This window comes from Rhinopithecus roxellana, chromosome 4 (genome assembly GCF_007565055.1).
Source record: "Rhinopithecus roxellana isolate Shanxi Qingling chromosome 4, ASM756505v1, whole genome shotgun sequence".
Classification (NCBI taxonomy): domain Eukaryota; kingdom Metazoa; phylum Chordata; class Mammalia; order Primates; family Cercopithecidae; genus Rhinopithecus; species Rhinopithecus roxellana.
The window spans coordinates 74,073,439-74,100,124 of NC_044552.1; the positions used below are offsets into that span (position 1 = coordinate 74,073,439).

Here is a 26,686-nt window from a genome sequence, read left to right on the forward strand (position 1 = left end):
ACATGCCTCCACCTATTCCACACCTTATCTCTAAGATTTGTATAGTTTTTCTTAATAATAGTGAAGTGGTTAAGGCCATACACATACTGCTTGGGTTCTTAGCTCTGAGTGTACTAGCTGGGATACTAGCTGTGTTAAAGTCTTAAAAATGTTGCACTGATGAGGGAGAAATTGACTGGTCTTGCTTGGGAGGCCTCACAGAGGAGCAGACAAGAGAGTTACAACTTGAAATATGAAATTGACTTTGAAGAGGAGAAGTCACAGAGAAGTTTCATCAGAGCCCCTTAGGCTCTTCTCATTAAGTCTGTTCATATTGAATTTTATTTTAGGGTTTTTAGTCTACAATATCTATCTGTCTAGCTAGCTAGCTAGCTAGTGATCAATGACTCACTGCAGCCTGGGCTCAAGCAATCCTCCCACCTTAGCCTTCCAAGTAGCTGGGACTACAGGCATGTGCCACCACGCACAGCTAATTTTTTGTTTATAGAGATGGGGTCTATGTTGCCAGTCTTTTCTCTCTCTCTCTCTCTCTCTCTCTGAGATAGGATTTCATCTTGTTGCCCAAGCTGGACAACTGCTTTCACTAGAGACTCACACCACCACGCCTGGCTTATGTGTTGATACTGGAGTTAAAAAAGAAATTATTTAGGTAAATAGTGAGGGTAAGGAGGGCCTCAGTAAGGTTTTCCTTTTAATGAAAAGCAGCCCCCAAATAATTTCTTTTCTAACAAAGAGCAGCCTATAAAATCAAGCTGCAGATATAGAAAGGCAGGCTAGAAGCTTGCACGGGTGAATGTTGCCAGCTGTGCCAATAGGAAAAAGGGTACCTGGGACTAGGCATGTCCACTATGGCAGCTCCATCTTCCCTTCTCTTTGCCAGCCACATGTGCAGTAAAGAGCAGGTAACATGGTGCCAGCCAAGCAAAAATCCCATTTGTATAATGAGAAGACTAGGGTTGGGTGGCCAGCTTCTCTGCGTACTATGTAAACATCACACCTGGTCCAACCAATCTTTGGGCCCTGTGTAGATCAGACATGGCCTCCTCGAGCCTGTCTATAAAACCCTGTGCAGAGGCCAGAAGTCCCACTCGGGTGCCTCTCGTGCACAGGAGAGAGGGCTATTCTCCTCTCTCTTTCTTTTGCCTATTAAACCTCTGCAATTAACCTCACTCCATGTGTGTCCATGTCCTTGATTTCCTTGGAATGAGGCAATGAACCTCAGGTGTCACCCCCGACAATGATGCCGCTTCAGTGTTACTTCTTTTTTTTTTTTTTTTTTTTTGAGATAGAGTCTCCCTCTGTCGCCCAGGCTGGAGTGCAGTGGCACGATCTTGGCTCACTGCAGCCTCCACCTCCCAGGTTCAAGCGATTCTCCTGTGTCAGCCTCCTGAGTAGCTGGGACTACAGGCTAATTTTAATAAGCTTGGTTATGAGGTTCTCCTGCTAATTGCAAACAAATAATTGCAAAAAAGCAAGTAAAGATTACTAAAGGCAGAGGTAGCAACCAATAGAAAAAGAAGAGAGAGAAAATCTACAAAGAAGATGCAGACATTTAAAGAACCTCATCAACAGACTCAGGTTTCCCATGTGGGACAAATAGCCTCTAGAGCAATAATTAATGCTTACAATAATGACCTCTGCTATCAAGAGGTTAAGTTAGTTTTAATATCTTCTAAGAAGGAAGAGAAACATGTAATATACTTGAATATGATTTTTGCCACAATGATTTAAGTTTAGTGATTAAAGTGATAATATGCATTTCTTTGATGGTCCTGAATAAACATGTTACTGTACATGGTTTACAAGGTGCTCTCTATTCCTCTTTGGAAACTAAAATAATTTTAATAGGTGTTTTAGTCTGTTCTCACATTGCTCCAAATAAATACTTCAGATGAGATAATTTATCAAGAAAAGAGATTTAATTGGCTCATGGTTCCGTAGGCTGTACAGGAAGCATGCTGCTGGCATCTGCTCAGCTTCTGGGGAGGCATCAGGAAACTTTCAATCATGGTGGAAGGTGAAAGGGAAGCAGGCACATCTTACATGGCCGGAGCAGGAGGAAGAGACAGAGCAGGGGGAGGTGCTACACACTTTTAAACAAGCAGATCTCATGAAAACTCACTCAGTCACTATCACGAGAACAGCACCAGGGGGATGGTGCTAATCCATCCATGAGAACTCCACCTGCATGATCCAATCACCTCCCACCAGGCCCCACCTCCAATACAGGGGATTACAATTCAACATGAGATTTAGGCTGGGACACAGATCCAAACCACATCAATAGGAACATAAAATGGTAATTAACATCAATAGAGAAAAATGTGGTTTCTTAAACATGAGTTTTGCTTTTCAGATAACCATTGGTCTAATGTGAAAAGTAGTTTAGTAAAAAGTATAGTAAAATTCTATGCCAATTTAAACTTTAGGACATTTAGGCTGGGTGCAGTGGCTCATATCTGTAATCCCAGCACTTTGGGAGGCTGAAGTGGTAGGATTGCTTGAGCCCAAGAGTTCCAGGCCAGCCTGGGCAACATAGTGAGACTCCCATCTTTATTTTAAAAAACAAAAACAAAAAACAAAAAAACTTTAGGACATTTAGTTACTCAAACTAGAAAAAGCATACTCTTAGCCATACTGATATCTCTAGTCTCTCATATTGGTGAGATACCAGGATTTTTGTTGGTTCATTCCATATGGCCATCATCTAAGCTCCAATCAGAGAAACAAACAGTATCTACTAGTAATGCTAGAAAACAATAGCACTATTTGTGAGTACTCAATTAATGAATTTTCTTCCTTAAAAAAATTATAGATTATAACATAACTCGAAATCAAACTGTTAAACGAAGTATTTTCTTTTGTCCATATTTGAAAATTCTAGTGGCAAGGCAAATAAATCTTCTCTAATTAAAGACATCTACACCACCCAAGATCAAAGCACCAAAGCAAAAAAAAAAAAAAATGATGGGAAAATAAAGTTATAATTAAAATTCATAACATTAAATTATAAAACAAGATATATAAATAGATCTCTTTTGAGTATAACATGAAAAAGAATTCTTTTGGGCTGGGCACAGTGGCTCACACCTGTAATCCCAGCACATGGCAAAACTCTTGTCTCTATCAAAAAAAAAAAAAAAATTAGCCAGGGGTGGCGTCACATGCCTGTAATCCCTACTTGGGAGGCTAAAGCTGGGGTAAAACCTGACAAATTTAACAATTCTCAGCAGAAGTCTTTGGCTGGGTAAAAATAAGTTCAATGCTAGTCAGTAACAAACAGAGATTATGTTTTGAGGTGGTCTTAATATGGTTAATAAAACAAACACAAAGCTTTAGATTAAAATATTGTTAGTGTATACATAAATTATTTGGTCCATAAACTGGTAAAACTTACTATAGGATGTTGAAAATGTACCACATTTAAAATGAATACTTATTGTATAAATGGACAAAATATCTCACTAAGTTGATGTCACTTTAATAATTTATGAAAGTGAATAAAAGTCGACTTTGCTTTAACGAATACTTAAAAACTTAAAATAAAAATTAATGTTTGTGGCCGGGTGTGGTGGCTCACACCTGTAAACCCAGCACTTTGGGAGGCCGAGGCAGGCGGATCACGAGGTCAGGAGATTGAGACCATCCTGACTAACACGGTGAAACCTCATGTGGCGGGCGCCTGTAGTCCCAGCTACTCGGGAGGCTGAGGCGGGAGAATGACGTGAACCTGGGAGGCAGAGCTTGCAGTGAGCCGAGATCGTGCCACTGCACTCCAGCCTGGGCAACAGAGCGAGATTCCGTCTCAAAAAAAAAAAAAAAAAAATTAATATCTGTATGAAGTATTATGATTTGATTAATGAGAAATCATTTGTGAGTTCTTTCTTTTTTAAACAACTATATACATTTTTGCCTTGATTCATTAAAACTAAATTATTTCATTTAAGCACTTTACCTAGAAATGTTACCTTTTAAATAAAACAATGGGGTCAAAGAATTAGAGAACTTAAGGGCTAGAAGAATCTTCAGGGAATATCCAGTGCAGGGGAACTGCAAACCTTAATTTGCATCAGAAGTCCCTGTGGTTCTTGTTAAAATGCAGATGGCCAGATAGGTCCTACCCTACCCACCTGACTCAGTAGCCTGGGATGAAACCTGGAAGAAATAACCATTACGGAAATAACCCTTGGGGTGGGGTTATACCCCTACCCCCACCCCAAAGTGACTCCCATGTAGGTTGTCTACAGATCAGTGGGAGGAAAAATATTGTTACAATCTACTACCTTCCTTCCCAAATCGGGAAACTTCCTAGAACATCAACATTCCATTTCTGACTCAAACTACTCCTTCAACTCCTATACATAACTTACTGCCACCCGGGGCAGTACATTTATTGGAAGTTTCTTATAGAAACCTATACATTCAGAACATAAAGACATTCAAAATGGGCTTACACAAATACATTAGTGTAAAGACTCATTGAAGAATTAAATGAATGAAGAACTGACCTGCTTCTTCTGGTATTTGTTAATTAGATTCAGAAATAAGGCGTAACATCTGGAATAGCTGGCCAAGGCTGCACAGCAGTCACGGTAAGAAGTAAGTTTGCTGCAGAAATGCCAAATGGGAAAATAAAGGTAAACTTTGTTTTTCTGCAAAATTCAAGTACACATAGTATCACTTTAAATGCAGACCTTCAAAACATTGCCCAGTTCAAGAAAAGGAGTCTAAAAATACTCTACATATCAGTTCAGGGAAGCTGCAAGGAGGCTTGCTATCTGCTATAAACTCTAGAGAGATGGATCCAGAGAAATTTAAAAGGTAACTTATATGTATGTGGTGTGAATTTACACTATCCATGTAGTTCAGAAAACACAAACTTACACGAAATTTATATGAAATCTGGTTGGATACCAGTGAGTCTCCTGGCACCACATCAGAAGCAAATGTAAAACTACTTTTGTAGGCCAGGCACGGTGCCTCATGCCTGCAATCCCAGCACTTTGGAAGGCTGAGGCAGGTGGGTTACTTGAGGTCAGGAGCTTGCGACCAGCCTAGCCAACATAGTGAAACCCCATCTCTACAAAAATACAAAAATTAGCTGGGTGTGGTGGCATGTGCCTGTAATCCCAGCTGCTCTGGAGGCGGAGGCAGAACTGCTTGAACCCAGGAGGCAGAGGTTGTAGTGAGCTGAGATTGCACCACTGCACTCCAGACTGGGCAATGGGGAGAGACTCTGCCTCAAAACAAACAAACAAACAAACCTATACATTCAAAACAAACAAACAAACAAAACTGCTTTAATACAGTAGATTGGTAGTGTTATATTAATATTAGGCAAAATAGACCAACCTTAAGACAGGAAGCCTTGAAAACAGCTTCAGAATTTCTAAAGCAAGTAAGCAAGCAAGCAAGCAAACCCATAAGGCAATATTGACAAACCCACAACAAATCAGGAGATGTTCATATATTTCTTCCTAACTGATGAATCAATAGGTAAAATAGCATTAATATGTTAAAAACTTGACCACATACGAGGCCATAAATAAGCCTCAGTAAATTTTCAAAGAACTGGTATCTCAAAGACCACATTCTCTGGTCAAAGTGCAATTAAATTACGCACCATTTAAAAAATAAATTAAAAAAATTTTTTTTTTTGGAAATGTAAGAACACCTAATTTATAGGTCAAAGAAGCATGAAAATTACAAAAGAAATACTTAAATACAAGTAATAAAAATATTACAAATCAAAACTCATAAGATGGGCCAGGCACAGTGGCTCACGTCTGTAATCCCAGCACTTTGGGAGGCCGAGACAGGAGGATCACTCGAGGCCAGGAGTTCAAGACCAGCCTGGCCAACATGGTGAAACCCCGTCTCTACTAAAACATACAAAAATTAGCTGGGCATGGTGGCGCATGCCACCGGAGTAGTCCCAGCTGCCTCTGGAGTAGTCCCAGCTACTGCAGAGGTTGAGGCAGGAGAATCGCTTGAACCTGGGAGGCGAAAGTTGCAGTGAGCCGAGATCATAACAGTGCACTCCAGCCTGGGCAACAGAGTGAGACCTTGTCTCAAAAAAAAAAAAAAAAAAAAAAAAAAAAAAAAAAAAAAAAAAGGCTAGGCGCGGTGGCTCAAGCCTGTAATCCCAGCACTTTGGGAGGCCGAGATGGGCAGATCACGAGGTCAGGAGATCGAGACCATCCTGGCTAACACGGTGAAACCCCGTCTCTACTAAAAAATACAAAAAACTAGCCAGGCGAGGTGGTGGGCGCCTGTAGTCCCAGCTACTCGGGAGGCTGAGGCAGGAGAATGGCGTAAACCCGGGAGGCGGAGCTTGCAGTGAGCTGAGATCCGGCCACTGCACTCCAGCCCAGGCGACAGAGCGAGGCTCCGTCTCAAAAAAAACCAAGAAAACACACACACACACAAAAAAAACTTGTAAATACTAAATTCCTCTAATTAATATTTAAAGGAAATTTTATAGGTTTAAGGAGGCTGAAAAGAAAGGAATTATGTTTTTTACTAAAATAATTAGAAGAAAAATATGATATATTCAAAGAGTAGAAGAAAATGATTCATAAGGATAAGAGCAGAAGAAATAAGACATGAAGCAAACATACAATACAGTGGGTCAATAAATATATTTGTTCTTGGTAAAAGCTAATAAAATAGGAAAGATTTTGCAAGACTAAGAGAAAAGAGAAACAGCACGAACAATCAAAATTAGGAAAGAAAGTCAATATTAACAATGAAGAGGCAGGGTAACATAGTGGTTCAAAGTATGAATTCTAGAGCCAGACTACGGTTTGAACTGCAGCTCTATGACATACTAGTTGTGTGATCTCAGGAAAATAACTAAATTTCTCTATGCCTCAATTTCCTCATATGTAAAAAGATAATGACAATAATAACACATATCTTAAAAAGTTGTTATAAGGATGAAATGAATTCATATTAGGAAAATATTCTGAATATTGCCTAGCATGTTGTAAGTGCTATACAACTATCTGTTAAATAGGTAAAATAAATAAAAGGGGACATAATTAGAGATACAACAGAGATTAGAATAATAGTAAGAGAATAGTTGGAGCAACTTTTTTTTTTTTTTTTTTTTTTTTTTTTTTTTTTTGTTTTTGTTTTTTTTTGTTTTTTTTTGTTTTTTTTTTTTTTTTTGAGACGGAGTCTCGCTCTGTCGCCCGGCCTGGAGTGCAGTGGCCAGATCTCAGCTCACTGCAAGCTCCACCTCCCGGGTTTACGCCATTCTCCTGCCTCAGCCTCCTGAGTAGCTGGGACTACAGGCGCCAGCCACCTCGCCCGGCTAGCTTTTTGTATTTTTTAGTAGAGACGGGGTTTCACCGTGTTAGCCAGGATGGTCTCGAACTCCTGACCTCGTGATTCGCCCGTCTCGGCCTCCCAAAGTGCTGGGATTACAGGCTTGAGCCACCGCGCCCGGCCGCAACTTTTATATTATTTGAAAACTTAGAGAAATTTATCAAATTCCTACAAAAACTTAACCTTCTGAAACTGAATCAAGTAGAAATAAGAAACATATAACCACGTAGGAAGAAATTGAATCAGTAGTCAACAATATTCACACACACATACACACATATATACCCTGGATAAAAATAGCATTTTGGGCAAGTTTTTAAAACTTTTCAAGAAGCAGATCAGCTTTTTACAGATTCTTCTAGGAAAGAGAAAAAAATTGGATTACCTCCCAACCCATTTTATGAGCTGGTATAAACTTAACACTAAACCCAGACAAGGACAATATGAGAAAGGAAAAATATAGGTCAGTGTAACTCATGACCACCAATGACAAATCCTAAACAAAATATTAGTTAACCAAACCCAGCAACATATAATGGCTTAACTTGAGAAACTTTATTAATGTAATTTACTATATTAGCAGATTTAAAAAAGAAAATCCATAATCAAAAGCAATTCAGGTAAATGTGATTTATCACACACAACTAAAGACAAAAACCACATGATTATCTCAATAGACACAGAAAAGGCTTTCAGTAAAATTCAACACTCCTTCATGTTATAAACTCTCAATAAACTAGGTACTGATGCTGGGTGAGGTGGCTCACGCCTGTAATCCAGCACTTTGGAAGGCTGAGGCAGGTGGATCACCTGAGGTCAGGAGTTTGAGACCAGCCTGGACAGCATGGTGAAACTCCATCTCTACTAAAAATACAAAAATTAGCTGGGTGTGGTGGCACGTGCCTGTAATCCCAGCTACTCTGGAGGCTGAGGCAGGAGAATCGCTTGAACCTGGGAGGCAGAGGTTGTAGTGAGCCAAGATCACGCCACTGCACTCCAGCCTGGATGACAAAGCGAGACTCCGTTTCAAAAAAACAAATCAAAACAAAACAAAAAACTAGGTATTGAAGGAACAGACCTCAAAACAGTAAGTGCCATCTATGACAAACCCACAGACAATATCATACTAAATGGGCAAAAGCTGGAAGCATGCCCCAAGAAAAACAGCACAAGACAAGGATGCCCTCTCTCACCATTCCTATGCAACACAGTATTGGAAGTCCTAGCCAGAGCAATCAGTCAAGAGAAAGAAATAAAGGGCATCCAAACAGAAAGGAAGTTAAACTATCTCTGTTTGCAGAAGGGTACTTAAGAAAACCTACAACAAATATTATTTTCAGCTGGTGTAACCATGAAACTATTTCCTTTAGAGTCAGAAGAAAGACAACAGGCCCAACACTTACAGATGATTCTACTTCTAGAAAATCCCATCGTCTCAGCCCAAAACCTCCTTCAGCTGATAAACAACTTCGGCAGTTCCAGGATACAAAATCAATGTACAAAAATCACTAGCATTCCTATACATCAACAACAGCCAAGCAGACAGCCGAATCAGAAAGGCCATTCCATTCACAATTGCCACAAAAAGAATAATATACCTGAGAACACAGCTAACCAGGGAGGTGAAAGAGCTCGACAATGAGAATTACAAAACACTACTCAGAGAAATCAGAGAAGACAAAAACAAATGGGAAAACATCCCATGCTTATGGATAGGAAGAATTCATACCGTTAAAATGGCCATACTGCCTAAAGCAATTTACAGATTCAATGCTGTTCCTATCAAACTACCAATGACACTCTTCACAGAACTAGAAAAAAAAAAAAAAAAAACTATTTTAAAATTTACATGGAACTGAAAAAGAGCCCCAAAACCCAAGGAATCCTATGGAAAAAGAACAAAGCTAGAGGCATCACATTGCCTAATTCAAACTGTACTACAGGGCTATGGTAACCAAAACAGCATGGTACTGGTACGAAAACAGGCACATGGACCAAGGGAACAGAACAGAGAGCCCAAAAATAAGGCTGCACACCTACAACCACATGATCTTCAACAAAGCTGACAAAAACAAGCAATGGAGAAAAGACTCCCTATTTAATAAATAATCATGGGGTAACAGGCTAGTCATATGCAGACGACTGAAGCCAGACCCCTTCCTTTCACTATATACAAAAATCAACTCAGGATGGATCAAAGACTAAATGTAGCCAGGCGTGGTGGCTCACGCCTGTAATCCCAACACTTTGGGAGGCTGAGATGGGCGGATCACGAGGTCAGGAGATCAAGACCATCCTGGCAAACACGTGAAACCCTGTCTCTACTAAAAATACAAAAAAAATTAGCTGGGTGTAGTGGCAGGCGCCTGTAGTCCCAGCTACTCGGGAGGCTGAGGCAGGAGAATGGCGTGAACCCGGGAGGCGGAGCTTGCAGTGAGCCGAGATCGCGCCACTGCACTCCAGCCTGGGCGACTGAGCTAGACTCTGTCTCCAAAAAAAAAAAAAAGACTAAATGTAAAACCCAAAACTATAAAGACCCTGGAAGATAACCTAGGCAATACTATCCTGGACATAGGAACGAGCAAAGATTTCATGACAAAGACACTAAAAGCAAATGCAACAAAAGCAAAAATTGACAAATGGCATCTAATTAAATTTAAGAGCTTCTTCACAGCAAAAGAAACTATCAACCTAAAGAATTAGAGAAAATATTTGCAAACTATGCATCTGTCAAAGGTTTAATATCCAGGACATATAAGGAACTTAAACAAATTTACAAGAGAAAACAACCCCACCAAAAAGTGGGCAAAGGGCCGGGTGCAGTGGCTCATGCCCGTAATCCCAGTACTTTGAGAGGCTGAGGTGGGTGGATCACCTCAGGTCAGGTGTTCGAGACCAGCCTGAGCAACATGGAGAAAACCTGTCTCTACTAAAAATACAAAAAATCAGCTGGGTGTGGTGGTGCACACCTGTAATCCCAGCTACTTGGGAGGCTGAGGCAGGAGAATCACTTGAACCTGGGAGGCAGAGGTTACAATGAGCTGAGATCACCCCATTGCACTCCAGCCTGGGCAACAAGAACAAAACTCTGTCTCCAAAAAAAAAAAAAAAAAGTGGGCAAAGGACATGAACAAACACTTTTCAAAAGAAGACACACATGTGGCCAACAAGCATATGAAAAAAAGGTCAATATCACAGATCATTAGAGCAATACAAATCAAAACTACAATGAGATACCATCTCATACCAGTCAGAATGGTAATTATTAAAAAGTCAAAAAATAACAGTTGCTGGTAAGGTTGCAGAAAAAAGAGAACACTCATACACTGTTGGTAGGAGTATAAATTAGTTCAATCATTGTGTAGAGCAGTACGGTGATTCCTCAATGAGCTAAAAGCAGAACTACCATTTAACCCAGCAATCCTATTACTGGGTATATACCCAGAGGAAAATAAATCATTCTACCATAAAGATACATGCACACTAATGTTCATTGCAGCACTATTCACAATAGCGAAGACATGAAATCAACCTAAATGCCCATCATTGACAGATTGGATAAAGAAAACGTGGTACCTATACACCATGGAATACTATACAGCTATAAAAAAGAATGAGATCATGTCTTGTGCGTGAACATGGATGGACCTGGAGGCTATTAGCTCAGCAAACTAGCGCAGGAAAAGAAAAGCAAATACCACATGTTCTCACTTATAAGTGGGAGCTAAATGATAAGAACTTATGAACACAAAGAAGAAAACAACAGATGTTGGGGTTTACTTGAGGGTGGAGGGTGCGAGGAGGGAGTGGAGCAGAAAAGATAACTCTTTTAACTATTGGATACTGGGTTTAATTCCTGGGTGATGAAATAATCTGTACCACAAACCCCTGTGACATGAGTTTACCTATGTAACAAACCTTCACATGTACCCCTGAACCTAAAATAAAAGTTAAAAAAAAAGAAGATTCAGGGCAAGCATTTGACAAAACTTAATACCCATTAATAAGAAAAAAATCATTAATCTTCTAAAGGTAGTTATGAAAACCTACAACAAATATTATTTTCAACTAGTAAAACCATGAAAATATTTCCTTTAAAGTCAGAAGACAACAGGCCCAACACTCACAATGTTGTACTGAACTCCTAAACTAAAGAAGAGATGAGGATGCACTAAAGAAGAGATGAGGATGGGGACAGAGTTACAGTAATTGAAAAAAAATTTATATGCAGATAATTTGCATAGAAAATCCAAGAGCATCTATAGACAAACTCCTAGTCTTAATGTTCATCAAGATTCTTGGATATCCTTCCTGTAGGAGACAGCTAAAATATATAAATAAATAAGTAAATATTTTTAAAGAGAGATCAATACAAAATAATAAGTTCATAAGGAAGGGAAAAGAACAAGAAGAGTTTGGGTTCTTTTTTCTTTTGTCTTTTGTCTTTTTCTTTTTCTTTCTTTTTTTTTTTTTTAAGATAGGGTCTTGCTCTGTTGGCCAGGCTGGAGTGCAAGTGGCACTATCTTGGCTTACTGCAACATCCACCTTCCAGACTCAAGCAATCCTCCCACCTCAGCCTCTCAAGTGGCTGGGACTACAGTCACACACCATCATGCCTGGCTAATTTTTTGGCAGGGGTTGGGGAGGGCGCTAGAGATGGGGTTTCGCCATGTTGCCCAGGCTGGTCCCAGATTATTGGACTCAAGTGATCCCCCACCTTGGCCTCCCAAAGTTCTGGGATTACAGGTATGAGCCACTGTGCCTGACCAAGAGTTTGGATCTTAAGGGAGAAAAAAAGTGAGAGATTTGAAGGCCAGGCAGGGAATCCAGAACAAAGCTCAGGGAAGTGCAGTAGAAAAAGATCAGATCTGGAGGGAAGGAGGGGGCTGGGGCTGAAGTACCACCTGTTGGGTACTATGCTGACTGCCCAGGTAACATGATTGTTGAGACCCCAATCCTCCACGTCATACAATTTACCCACATAACAAACCTGTGTACCATTTAATCTACACTTCAAGTTGACATTCGTTTAAAAAAATCAGATTTGGACTCACATCCTCATACAGGGGTCCGGGGGTCAAGTACCAATTCAGTCTTCAGGGAAGTTTGCTTTTCTTTACAACTACAACGTTATAGTTCAAGAAAAGCCCCAGGCTCCCGAGAAGAATCATTATGTAAAAACACTGACAAAGAGCAGCACGGGAGGAAACAGAAATGCATAAAGACAGCTCTGAAATTTAACAACATCTTGCTTGAGGCAACCTGGATTCAAATGATCATTATTTCTGGAAGAAATAAAGTAAGTGTAGACATGACCAGTGAAAGCCTGAGCCAAAGTTCAAATAGCTGAAATAGAATAACCTTCTATTACAAAGTCAGATCAGACTTTCTAAGCATTGATCCCCTTCTTTGAGTTAAAACTCTTGTTTATTTCCTAGCAAACTGGAACGTTTGCTGTGTTTTGTATACAGTTTTTTAAATCTCAAATAAACTGAGAGGAAGATTAAACACACACACGGAGCTCACCACTCACCAAAGAACTAAAACGACTTAACAACCAATGAGTTTAGAATCACAATAGAATCATATAGACAATGGAGTCATTTGTTTGAATTGTTCATTTTCAACTGGGACCACTAGATTTACCCTTTCTGGCAGGTGAAGTAAAAAGAAGAAAAAGGATTTCTTGCCAGTCACACAAGCAAATATTAAAGATAACCCAAAATCTAAGCATTAGCATTTTTGTAAGGCTACTTCACATCTTAGTCTACCTACCTGAATATTCTGGCAATATTGGTACAGACATCCTTGTCACCCATGTACTGTTCCATCGCCGTGCAGAGCTGGGGAAGGGCACTGATGCTTAGGAACTTAGTTCTTACTAATGGTGAATCAACCAAGTTTCTCAACGTAGCAGTCACCTAGGATAAAAGCATACTTGTGCCATTTTTTTTTAAACTGAAAAAATATAACCACAAGAAGCAGCAGAGTACAATTCATCTCATAAATTTCCTTATATCAGTAGCTAAGTGAAGCTCCCGCTATGCCTCTCCCACCAGCACAAGTAGCAACAAATGAAAACAAAGAAAGCCTAATTTGGTTGAAAAGTAAAGAATGAAATATTAATCTTTGTAAGCAATTGGTATACCCCAAACCCAGGGTTAAACAAATCATCATCTAGGTTTAACAGTCCTAAGATCTTCAGCTGGCCCTGTGATAGCCACGTCAGTTCTGCAGATTAGAAACTTTTTGTTGTTTTTCTTTTTTTTTTTTTAAATTTTATAGGTATTCTTGTCTGATTGTTCTATGCTTTTATAAATAGCATCAGATAATGATGTGGCCAAGGAATATTTAAGATCTTTACTCTCATTCTCTCCCAAGAGGCAAGTATTAAGATCTCACAAATTTGTCTTATTTTGTTAAAAAAAAAAAAAATTTTTTCAAGAAAGCATCTACTTTACCTTTGCCAAAGAGTCAAGAAGAGTTCAGTAAATCATAAAATGAATGTTGTTATGTAATAATTTTAATATGCAGTGTGCTCCTTCCTTGTGGGACACTGCAGGCAAGCTACTGGTTAAGAGCCAGTTCAGCCCCACCACCCATCAGCCTGGGTTAGTTACTTAACCTCCCAGAGTCATTTTTCTCATTCAGTAAAGTAGAGGTGATGATACTTGCCTAGTAGTTGTAAGGATTCAATGAGATGAGATGTGTGAATGGCATTGCTGCCATCACTTTAGAGTCAAATGACAGGGATTCAAGTCCCATATCTCTTCCTAGTGAAGTGCCTAGGGGCAGCCACTCCTTCCTCCACTTCCCCATTTCCTCATCTGTGAAAAGTGGGTGACAAGCACTGCTCACCTCTGGGGGTGGGGGGGTTGTGTGTAGCAAATGGAACCATGTAGCACTGTTTTTATTACTTATCTAATACTGTAAAGCATCATGTAAACATAAAGCATCATTATAGCCATAGTATATAAACTTCTAAAAACAATTCTTAAGATGACATGATTAGTTTTTCCTCTTAACAGCAGCAACAAAAAGATACATTAAAATATAACTGACTACCCTGAAAACACAGAAATGTTAAAAAAAAAAATGCTTCAAATAAATGTATACAAGTCTTTTGCAATCAATTCAATTATACAATGATTCTGTAAATTCTTCCCTGAAAGTTTCAGATATCCCAAACACTGGAGGTGAAACAAACTACTTGAGTATTCCACTTAACTCCACAGATTTGCACAATATAACAATGTAGTCTTCTAAGCTAAGGAACTGACTTTTTCTTTTTCTTTTTTTTTTTTTTTGGAGACAGAGTCTTCCTTTGTCATCCAGGCTAGAGTGCAGTGACAGGATCTTGGCTCACTGCAACCTCTGCCTCCCCCATTCAAGCAATTCTCCTGCCTCAGCCTCCCAAGTAGCTGGAATTACAGGCACATGCCACCACGCCTGGCTAATTTTTGTATTTTTAGTAGAGATAAGGTTTCACCATGTTGGCAGGCTGGTCTCGAACTTCTGGCCTCAAGTGATCCAACCACCTCAGCCTCCCAAACCTCTGGGATCACAGGGGTGAGCCACTGCGCCCAGCCAGGAATCGATCTTTTGTGAAGACTAATGAACCATTCTAGGAATTCCATTGCTGTCATAAAATGGAAAAGTCTCATCATCTGACCCCCTTTCTACCTATTCTCCTGAGACAGCCTAGGCACTGGAGCACTACTGGTTTACATTAATTCAGAGGATGCCTCAAAACTCTCTTCCATGGAGACCGAAGAGTACAGATGCCTGTGTGACTCCCAGGCAGACGGACACCATAGGAAACCATGAAATACCCATTCCAGTCACTGCACACCAATAGTTCCTTTTCCCTGGCCCCAAGGCATCAAAGATGGGGCATCCCAGTCCATAGTCATCCTCGTGCTCCCCACATCTAACCTCTGGCAAGGGACACTGCCAGCAGAACGGACCATAGTTTCCTTAGGAGCTTTTATTTTCTTGTTTCAATCTCAATTTTTTCTCCTTCTCAGGCCTTATTCTCACCTCATTAGCAAAAGTTTAGACAGTGCAAGGTTCTTCTGCCCCACATACATAACTTTCATAAATAACCCAAGTCAGGAGAGAAAGTCCACATTTATATGCGACATGTCATCTGACTGAAATCCCTACCTGCACGTGATACACACAGTTGAGTTGATACAATACCTCACATTTGACACAAATTTGTCATTTGTGGTGCTGGTAGAAATAACGTGCATGAAACATACACCATGCATTTGAAAAATACACAGCAATAGCTCAATAGATGACACCATCAACCTAGTTGCTCAAGCAGAGACATCCCAGAATCCTAGGACCCTTTCTGCTTTCTGTTACTCCAAGCCATATTGGCTTTTTGTCCATAGCTCCCAGGATAATATTCAGTTCCCTGACCATGGTCTACAAGGATCAATAGATCTGGTCCTTCTCAAACCATCAAGCTTCATCTCATACCATATATGCCACCATAAACTCTACTTAATGCTAGGTTATTTAATATTATGTTTTACTGTCTGTCTACTCCTCCGGACTAGAAGCTTCAGTAAGGGCATAAACCTTGTTCATCCTTTTCACCACTGTGCATCCAGCTCCAAGTCCAGTGCCTGGTACATGGTGGGCACTCAATAGGCATTTATTAATGAAATGAATGAAGGGGATAACATCTACAAAGGAAAGACTGGGATATCAGAACACTATGGGCTAAGCAGACAATATCTCTGAGGTGGACAGATTTTAAGATTTGTTTCAAAGCAGAGGAGTGAAAAATAATGGATGAAAGAAAAATGAACTCTCTGGAAGGGGACTGGCCTCTGTGTATTTGTTCTCTAGCCTATCTCATTTCTGACAGCAGCCCCTTTCTAGGCTCCTAAACTCCCTCCCAGGCCCTACCCCTTTCCCCACCTTACTGGTCACATGTTCACCCCTTCTCTGCATCACCAGCGTCACTGGTTCAGTTTAAGCTTACTTCATCTCTTACCCAAACTCTACAGCCCCCTGGATGGGCTCCTTCCACAGTTCGCCCCCACAGCTGCTCACTGCTGCCAGAGGGGGCATCTGAAAGCCACGCCTTCCCTGTTCAAAGGCCTCCTGTGAATTCCAGCCCAGCCAGTAGCACCCGTAGCCTAACGGTTCCTCAGTCTCTGAAGTGCGGTTCATCCCTCCAAACTCATCTCCTTTGCCTCCGCACCACCCTGGCCATCCTTCAGACTGCACTACATGAGGTCTTCATCCCTTCATGACGCCATGTCTTTGAATAGGCAGCTTCCTCCGTCCAGAGTGTCCTCAATTACACTCTGCCACCCCTTCTCCCCCTGGCCATCTCCTGCTCATTTTTCTTTTCTTTTTTCTTTTTCGAGACGGAGTCTCAATCTCGGCTTACTGCAACCTCCGCCTCCCGGGTTCAAGCGATGCTCCTGCCTCAGCCTCCCGAGTAGCTGGGATTACAGGCAAGCACCACCACACCCCGCTAATTTTTGTATTTTTAGTAGAGACACGCTTTTGCATGTTGGCCAGGCTGGTCCTGAACTCCTGACCTCAAGTGATCTGCCCACCTTGGCCTCCCAAAGTGCTGGGATCACAGGCATGAGCCACTGTGCCTGGCCTCCTGCTCATTTTTCAAAACCCAGTTCAAGATAACTTCTCTATGAAGTCCTTTCTGAGGCTGATCAGTCGCTTCCTCTTCCAGTTACCAAAGCATCCTGTTCCTGCCTCTACAACCCCCATCACAGAAGCACTGTCACTTGTCTTCAGGCATCTTCTCTCCCATGGTGAGCTCCTCTAGGTACAAACCACTTCTTACTCCTCTTTCTACTCAGAGGACAACAAATGTGCTCATAAAAAGCTCTTAAATGTTCAGCTGCCAGAGGGCTGGATGAGTGAATGAGAAGGTGGAGGAAGAGGGGAATGAGGAGGGGGAAGAAAGAAAGAAGGGACAGGAGCAACAAAAGGGAGGTTTTTCCCTGTAAGACACCTCTGGCAAGAAAGTGCAGGAGCTTAGCAGAGGCCTGGGTGAACCAGGGCCTAAAGCCCTGAGGGGGAAGGATCAGAGCTTCAGACGCAGCTCTGAAGGCCCTCTATCTTGAGAGACTTGTCACCAACCTCTGAGAGCCACCAGTCTCACTGTGGGGTGATGGTGGGGCCCTGAATGCTCAGACCAGTGGCCTTTTCTGGAAAAAAATGCAAAAAAAAAAAAAAAGGGGGGGGGGGGGGCGGGGAGAAGAGTCTAGCTAAATCACGTGGTCACAGTAAAGGCAAGTTCCAAGCCGACCCATTTAACTCTGAATTTTGCTCCAACTTTTGAATTCATTACATACAAGTCAAAATTTAAAAAAAAAAAAAAAAAAAAAAAAAACACACAAGAACTCTCAGTTGAACAGAGATAAGTCTGTGAGAATTATCAATGAGTTCTGTGCGCTACAGCAGGGTCTTTATTTCCCGCCCCCAAGGAAAGCCCACCCACTGGGCCCACCCCCAAAGCAGGAGTTAACCAAAGCCCGAGCTTTTTATGCTTGGAGGTGTGCATCCATTTCTTTCTTAACTTTCTATTCTAATTTGTATTATTTATAAATGCACAAACTTAAACACGTATTTTTCTTTTTTATTGTATATCATCTTTCAAACCACCTCCAATCCCTTACTTTAAAAAAGTCTAAGTTAAATGAACACCTAGATACTTGTTTAGTCTCTAAAGGACTTAGTAGAGAAATTCCCAACCTCTTAAGTAGCATTTCACCAAGAAATAGCACACTGAAAAACACAAGTTTTAATTCCTATCTTTTTCCCCATCTCCTAACTTGCAATCCTGTGGGACTTGCAATCCTGAAGGCAGCCAGTAGGAAGAAGAAAAAAGAGAAGAAAATGACACTGATAATCCACAAAGAGAACTAATACAAATGTAAGTTTCCTTGCTTATGAGCAATTGTTAGGTGATGTTTAGGGCAAAAGGGAAACTAAGGTTTTGGCAAATACCCAGGAAGAAACACTCCATTTTGCTTCTGGTTACTAATCTACTGCTGAAAAATGACTGAGCTACACTCGACAACTTTCTGGTGCTCACTTTTCTGAGGCAGCTTCTTTCCACGTTCCCAATTCTTTGATCATAACTGAGGTACCACCCTCAGTCAGGTAAAACACCCGGAGAGTTGGCAAAGCTACCCAGCTCACACTGAATTATGTAAGCCTCAACGTTTTCATTGTGTGGTCAGTATTGGGAGACCCATTTTAAAGAGAAAAAATGTACTAAGAAGAAATTAGATCATTCATAAATGCACAACTACATTTTAATACAGTAAAATGAGAACTCAAAAGCTTTAGCTTCTGTTTTTTTCAAGTTGACTATAGGTACTTAATTATCAATTTCAAATTGTGTTTTCAACTATTAATTAGTTGAGAAACCTTAGCAAACACAAGAAATCTTTGTCTTAAAATATGGGGCTGGGCCCAGTGGCTCAGGTCTGTAATCCCAGCGACTCTCATGGCTGAGGCAGGAGAATCACCTGAACCCCAGAGGCTGAGGCTGCAGTGAGCCATGCCTTTGATCGCACCACTGTACTCCAATCTGAGTGACACAGTCAGACTGTCTCAAGAAAAAAAAAAAAAAAAAAGCGGAAGCGTGGGTCTCCTAACTTGGATCACTGGACTTGAGGACACAACACAGGCCCAGCAGCTGTGGTCTCATTCCTGCGTTCTCCACTGCAGTGGATGGGTGCAAGGTGGGGCAACCTCCACACACTGATCATGTCCAGAGTGGATGGCCTTCTCTTTCCCCTCTGTGCCCTTCCTCCATCAGAGTACTCCATCCTCAAGGAACTCACCAGATTCTGCTCTAGAAGGCAACCTGCCATCAGAGCTGCCCCAGATCAGAGGAGCTTGTGACTCACTGAAGCTCAGAAGTCTATCAGCTCCCAGGTAGGCTAGTGCCCTGGCCTCCGTTTCTTGGTCTATTGCCTCCCTACTCTATTTGGCACTGGTCTCTAAAAACATTTTGCAATCATCTGGAATATCCACAACTGAAATCCCTCGAGCTTTGTCTCAACTTAACTGCCAACTGCAAAATGGTTGACTTCCCACTGATGATGTAAAAGAATAAACGCAGCCGCCAGAGACCACAAACAGTGTGAAATGATTTATGACAAAAGCTACTATTTTCCAACCTCAGCTAAACCATCTCCCTCTATTAATAAAAGCACATCATTTCTTTGAATTTGTGCCCAATTGAGGCCACATATATGCCAAAACCAGAGCCTGTGTGGTAACCCAAGAAGTTTCATATTGTCTCATATATGATTTGTACAGTTCTGGCTGAGACAAAAGAAACCAATGACAAGATGCTGCTAGACATGTGAAATCAATGGTAACAAGCATTTCTAAGCTTTATTGGAATTCATTAAGATATATGCATATGAAGGTAATATTAATTAAGAATCCTTGATAACACTCAGTGCCTGGCTACACAGGCCTACTTGGCACATCCCTAACATGGGTGTCCGACTTAGCAGGAAATGCTTCTGTCCTCCTTAAACCCTTTGGCTCTGTTTACTGTTGTTTCTTCATTTACTGCCTCTATGTCAGTTACCTCACTAAAATGAGTAGGTATCTGATTCTTCCAGCTGTGGCTATGTATGTATCAATACAGGAGAAATTTTGAATATCATACAAACAATTTAGAATGACAATGCAGCAAAACAAGAAAAAGGAGTCTGAAAAAGATAGTGTGTTAAGGCCTACCAAGCGATGAAACCACTATTCACAATTAAATGCTAAAGTTAGTGACATTTCCTTACTGCCACAACTACAGTGAAGAAAGGAGGCTGAGCAGGCAGAGCACTAATGGAGAGCAAATGGCTCTCCTCAGACACAGTAGGAGCCTCATTTTCCACCCTTGATCTGTCTTTTAGCATAACACTCCTGGCCATCCACTACCCTCACTTCCTGATTGGTGAGCTTGGGAGAGGAATCGGACACTCCCAGTCCAGCCCCTACCTGTTCCCTCTTTTCCCTTCTTCTTTTAGAAGTGAGCTGCCATCAGAACACAGGTGTTCTGCTCCTCCAGGGACAGATGAGGTCTGTGACTGGGTGAGTAAATCTAATTCTAGGGCTCAGGATTAGAAAGCATGCCTGCCTCAGTTATAAGCCACATCCTCCAACCATGGTGATAACTTTCTCCCCATCCCCATCCTCCTTAGTCTCTTATTTCCAAGTAAAAAACCCAAGGCATTACATGTTTAGGTCTCTGAGTCTTCTCAGATCTTCAGATCTGCTGTCCCTGGAAAATCAGAGAACATGAATTGCCTGTAGATAGCTCCTTCCTAGGAAAGGGAAGAGAAGGGAAGAGGAAGAACCTGGGCCCCGAATGCCTACTCTCTCGTGGCAACTGGGCACGTGAGTGGTTAGTTATGCTGCTGGCAGTTCTTTTATAGGAAGGAAACCCCATAAGTAGAAAATAGCTGTCCCCTTCTTATTAACAAATACATCATTAAAAAAGTGGCGGCATGCGCCTGTAATCCCATCTACTCAGGAGGCTGAGGCAGAACTGCTTGAACCTGGGAGGGGGAGGTTGCAGTGAGCCGAGATCGCGCCACTGCACTCCAGCCTGGGCGACCGAGCAAGACTCCGTCTCTAAAAACAAAAACAAAATAAAAATTAGCCAGTATAGTGATCAATACCAAAGACTAACCCCTAAAAATGCTCCATCGAATCTCAAAAACAATATGCCAAGCACAATAAGCCAGATATAGTACTCTAGGTAACTATGGCATATCCATATCAATTTCCTGGGTTTGATAATGTACAATAGTTATGTAAGATATCACCACTGGGAGGAGCCGGGTGATGGGTACACAGGACCTCTCGGTACTATTTTTGCAAAATCTTGTGAATTTATACTTAGTTCAAAATAAAAGTTTAAAAAGGTACCAGACACAAAAGGGTACATGCTGTATATTCCATTTATATAAAGTTTTAGAACAGGCAGAGCTTATCTATGGTGAAAGAGATCAGAAAAATGGTTCCCTCTGGGAGGAGGGTAGAAGAATGAGGATTAATGAGAAGAGGTGGGAGGAAATTTCTGAGGTGACAGAAACCTTCTGTATCTTGATAAGGGTAGGGGCTCTGTGGCTTTCTACTTTTGTCAAACTCATCAAACATATAAGATCTAAGCATGTCACTGGATGTAGATTATACCTTAATTAAAACAATAAGAAAATTAAAAACCTCATCTGCTGCTTGCTATTCAAGCAAAACCTTCAAAATAAATGCTTTAAATTTGATTTAAATTATCAAATCTGCAAAAATATTGTCTGTAAGAACTTAGGAAATAAATCATAGGGCCATTTGCTGCCATTTTATAGGTATGCAGTTTACTTCCTCCAATAATCAGAGCAAAGTTCTACTGGTAGACACTGCTACCTTGCTTCTGATTCCACAGTCTGAAGAGGCAGGCTTCCAACAGGCGGGGTTGTGCAAGAGAAAGAATTAACATAATTTCCAGCATAAGTACGCATACTTATAATTATCTAAACACCTAAATACAAATGCATTAATCTCTACATTTAAAACTATTGAACATAACTAAAGCAAGATTTAAAAGACCCCAGCCACCTTGATACAGTCCTTAATTACTAATAATAACTTAAGTCACTGCTTGGTCAAATCCCCAGACTTCAGTTGAAGGCCTCTCTTAAATCCCCCAAATCTTGAAGCAGAGAATAGCAGGCTCTGAGAATTGGGGTCCATCATTTACCCAGAATCTCATACATTACTCTAACACCCTCGTCCAAGTTTAGTTTCTCTTTGGCGCTCTTCTCCACATTGCTTATCAAAGCCCAAACAACAAAAAGATTAAAGATTTGAAATCCATCCTGGACTCTGTCTTCTTAATTTCTTGTGATTACGTTTTTATCCTATCAGAAGGAATTGCTCTTTGAAGCTTCAGGTTTGGGTAATTCTGATCTTATTTTATTGAATGGCTTTCTGGTGAGTGCCTACTATGTGCCTTGCCCTGTTAAGGGTGCTTTACTGGATCATCTCATTTCATTTCCCAGCTGCCCTTTAAGGCAGGCATAGTCAGCACTTTAGAGACAGGAAAGTGAGGCTCAGAGGGTAAGCCGGGCTCAGTGTCCCAGCTGAGCGGCCAGCTCAGGCTGGGGGCTCCAGTGCGGTGCTCTCCTCACTGGACCATGCGGGGCGGCGGCACTGGGCCTGCCCCAACACAGTCCAGGGTTGAATGAACCATCAGGGTTCCTGATGGCAAACACTGAATACAGGATACAGCCCAGCTCAGCCAAAGTGGAGAGCTCACTCTAGGGTTCAGAAATTAAAAAAAAAAAAAAAAATCAAGTATATCAAAACACCTTTTAATTTAAAAATACAGAGATAAAGAATTATGTAAGATTGAGAGAAAGCAAGAGAGCACACTGTTGCCCTAGGAGATGGCCCCCTCACAGCCCTCACTCGCCTATTCACACTGCTCCAAACAAAGTGGCGGGATTCCTCTTCCCCTACATGCTCTCTGCAGCATTTGCCAAAACTGACCCATCCTTTCTGAGAAAATCTCTACTCTTGTACATTGCTCTTCATTTCCTGGTCACTTCCTTTTCTCTTTCCATTCCACAAATGAGGCCATTTCACACAATGTGTCATCAGTCCCTCTGCTCTTTCTCTACTCTCTCCTTGGGTAATTTCATTGTCTTTTCTGCCTTCAACCATCACCTCCACGTAGATGACCCTAAATCTGTATTTTTGGTTTTACCTTCTCTTCTAAGCCTCAGCTCATACCTCCTACTTCCTACTCGACAGGCCTGCATGGCTATTCTGCTGGCATCTGAAAGTTTTATATTAAAGCTAATTTCAGCCAGGAGCAGTAGCTCACACCTATAATCCCAGCACTTTGGGAGGCTGAGGCGGGTGAATCACTTGAGGTCAGGAGTTCGAGACCAGTCTGGCCAACATGGTGAAACCCTGTTTCTATTAGAGACCTACTAAACAATTTTAGTTTTGTACTAAAAATACAAAGTGTAATCGGGTATGGTGGCACGTGCCTGTAATCTTAGCTACTCTGGAGGCAGAGACAGGAGAATCACTTGAACTCGAGAGGCACAGGTTGCAGTGGGCCAAGATTGCGCCACTGCACTCCAGCCTGGGCGACAGAGTGAGACTCTATCTCAAAAAAAAAAAAAAAAAAAAAAAAAAAAATTACAAATTAAAAAATAAAAATAAAGCTAATTACATAATTTTCTTCCCATAATTTTCTTTCCTCCTCTCACCAAATCCATTCCTGTCTATAACTCTCTAATTTCTATTCATGATACTATCATTTATCATTTTCTGAACTATCCAGGCTCAAATTTTCTGAGTCAGCTCTCTTTGTTCAATACACTTTCCTATACCCTAAACCCTAAAAACAAAAGGAAGGAAGTGAAGGAAGGAAACGACTGAAGTGAAGGAAGGAAAACGAGTGAAGGAAGGAAAGGACTGATGAGGTGGGAGGACCGACCTTCCTGAGAGACTTCCATTTAGAAAAAGGAAGAACATGACAGTGGTATGGTACTGAGCAAGGGGGAGAGGATCTGGATTTGTGGGAGCTGCTAGGGAGGTGTCTGCAGGCTTAGGGGCCAGAGAAGTAGGGGTGGGGGCTGCGGGGAGGAAAAGCAAACCATGTTACCTGGGGTGCTGCAGAACAGTTTTAACTTCAAAAATAGTATATCTAAAGCAGGGAAAGAATACATTTCTCTAAGAATTGAATTCAAAATCAAGTGGGTCAGGCTGGAAAGAAAAAACAGATAGGAAGTACAAGTGAATCCAAAAAACAGGCATGAAAGTTCAAGTCAATCTGAGCTTTAATAGTTACACTGTCCACCTATAAATTACCTAGCTGTTAACATAAGTACATTGAGATTTCCTTCAATTACAGCAAAGCAGCTTTGTACATGATGTTCTCAAGACACAGAGGACAAAGGAGACACTGGGAGAATTTGGGCTTGGTTGTGATTGTGACATAGACAGAAGACTCTTCTCTGTTCTCCAGGAAAGGGCACAAGGGAGACCAAAATAGACTTTCAGATGGAAGTGACTCCAGGAGTTTCCTTCAGCTCCTGTGTCATGCCTGCTCAACTGCTGCTTTTCAAAGGCCAGAGATGAACCTTAACACCTCATGATAATCCATTCTAGAGCAACACTGACAAGCTCCTCTTTCCATCTGTGCCACCTTCTTGGTGGTGCAATTTACTACTGGCATTTAGGGGCCCTGCCTGTTAGTTGGCCTATATTTCTCTTTTTCCAAGTTCCAGGGAGCTCCCCCTAAATTCTAGGGTTCTGGAGTTCAGTGAACATGCACAGTTTAACCTGCTTTACTCTTATGACTTTACAGACAAACTCACATCTCCAGTTCTGCCAGCCTGGGACTATTCACACTTTGACTTGATGCACAGGTGGCAGCACCCAGTTTCTCTGAGTATCTTGTCCTTCTCAAAATGCTATTACACGTCTGACATGCAGAACTGAATGCAATGTTGGCCATGTGGAAGTACCATAATTTTGCAGAAGAAGAAGCATTGGAATACTATTATCTGGATACAGGGATCATCAAAAAGTAGGTGCCTACTGGCAGTTCTCCTGTCTTACCACCCAGAACATGCCTGGCACAGAGCAGCCACAGCACAAAACTTGTGCAATGAGTGTCTCTTGATTTCAGCCACCAAGTGATAAACATATATTAATGCATACAGCCATACAGATACATACATATATGTAAGAAACAACAAGAAGACCTTCCAAAGTTCAACACTGTTTTTTTTTTCCCTCTAAGCAACATTAGCCCACGTGCTTTGAAGGAGCTTTTCCTTCATACCCATTCCTTTATCTACATTCTAATCAGTCTAAAATCTAACTGTAGCAATGCCTGTTAACTAGGGCTGCTGTGCTTGAGATCTTAGCCCTCCAATCTGTCATGTACCGCGGATATGTTCTCCTCCCATCACTTTTCAGCTATTGGATCTTTATCAGTTTCACATTTTGTGCACATTCATCTTTCTGCCACTCTGATCTCATCTCGTCCCCCCATGCACTCACCTCCAACTGCTCCTTGTTGCCCCAAGCCCACTCTTGGCAGCTGGTATTCAAGACTCATGGCTGTACCTTCTGAATCTCACCTTTCAAGATGCCCACACAGAATCTCTACTCTAGACAGCCCTACCTCTTCAGTACCTCCCAAACACACCTTATTTATTTCCCACTTGAGTGTTCAACATCCTTTTCCCTTTATTCTAGTTTCCCAAATCCTGCACAATCTTCAACGTCGAGCTTTGGAAGATGTTTTCCACTCTTTCCATGCGTCCAATGGAACTGCTTTTGGAAAACAAGATGACTCTAATGCTGTGCCAGATGTTAAAGCAAGCGAAGTTTTGTAATATGAGGTCCCCAGAAAGTGTTCCAAAGCTACTGTGGTTCTTGGGGTTGAAAGTTGTAGAAGAAAAGCAGTCACGCCACTAGATGTGGCCTCCTTGTATCTTTTTTGCCCTCGTCATGTTCTCTCTGGCTGGCAGACATTATTTTATTCTTATTACAGCCATAAGTAATTTATTTATCTTTTCAATTGAAAAAAGCCGCTTTTAAAAATGCCTCCTGGCCAGGCACAGTAACTCATACCTATAATCCCAGCACTTTGGGAGGCCAAGGTGGGTAGATCACCTGAGGTCAGGAATTTGAGACTAGCCTGGCCAGCATGGCGAAACCCTGTCTCTACTAAAAATAAAAATAAAAATAAATTAGCCGGGTGTGGTGGTGGGCGCCTGTAATCTCAGCTATTCAGGAGGCTGAGGCAGGAGGACCGCTTGAACCTGGGAGGTGGAGGTTGCAGTGAGCCGAGGTCACACCATTGCATTCCAGCCTGGGTAACAGGCTTTTTGTCTCAAAAATAAATAAAAAATAAAAAAATAAAGCCTCCTGAGCTGGAGTTACCAGGTTCTCAAAGCTGGTGTAAACAGACACTTCTGCTTGTGGCCAGATCTGTCTGGCTGAATTTGCACATGAACCGGCTGGTGAAAAGTCAGTCAGTGTTACACATTCACAAAGGCAGAGGCTTTCGGCCAGGCGCAGTGGTTCACGCCTGTAATCCCAGCACTTCAGGAGGCCGAGGTGGGCAGATCACGAGGTCAAGAGATCGAGACCATCCTGGCTAACACAGTGAAACCCCATCTCTACTAAAAATACAAAAAATTAGCCAGGTGTGGTGGTGGGCGCCTGTAGTCCCGGCTACTCGGGGGCTGAGGCAGGAGAATGGTGTGAAACCCGGAAGGTGGAGCTTGCAGTGAGCCGAGACTGC

At 41.5% G+C, this 26,686-nt stretch overlaps 1 protein-coding gene across 4 annotated transcripts in view; it reads right to left on the reverse strand.

Moving 5' to 3' along the window:
• The window catches only part of ARMC2 (armadillo repeat containing 2), a 180,399-nt gene that overhangs the window by 85,083 nt on the left and 68,630 nt on the right, over nt 1-26,686 (reverse strand). For all 4 annotated transcript variants that reach the window (XM_030928187.1, XM_030928185.1, XM_030928188.1 and 1 more), the window contains 2 exons: nt 13,108-13,253; nt 4,509-4,608 (listed from right to left, as the gene is read on the reverse strand). In XM_030928187.1, coding sequence (XP_030784047.1) covers nt 4,509-4,608; nt 13,108-13,253 — 246 coding nt within the window. The remainder of the gene's footprint in view (nt 1-4,508; nt 4,609-13,107; nt 13,254-26,686) is intronic.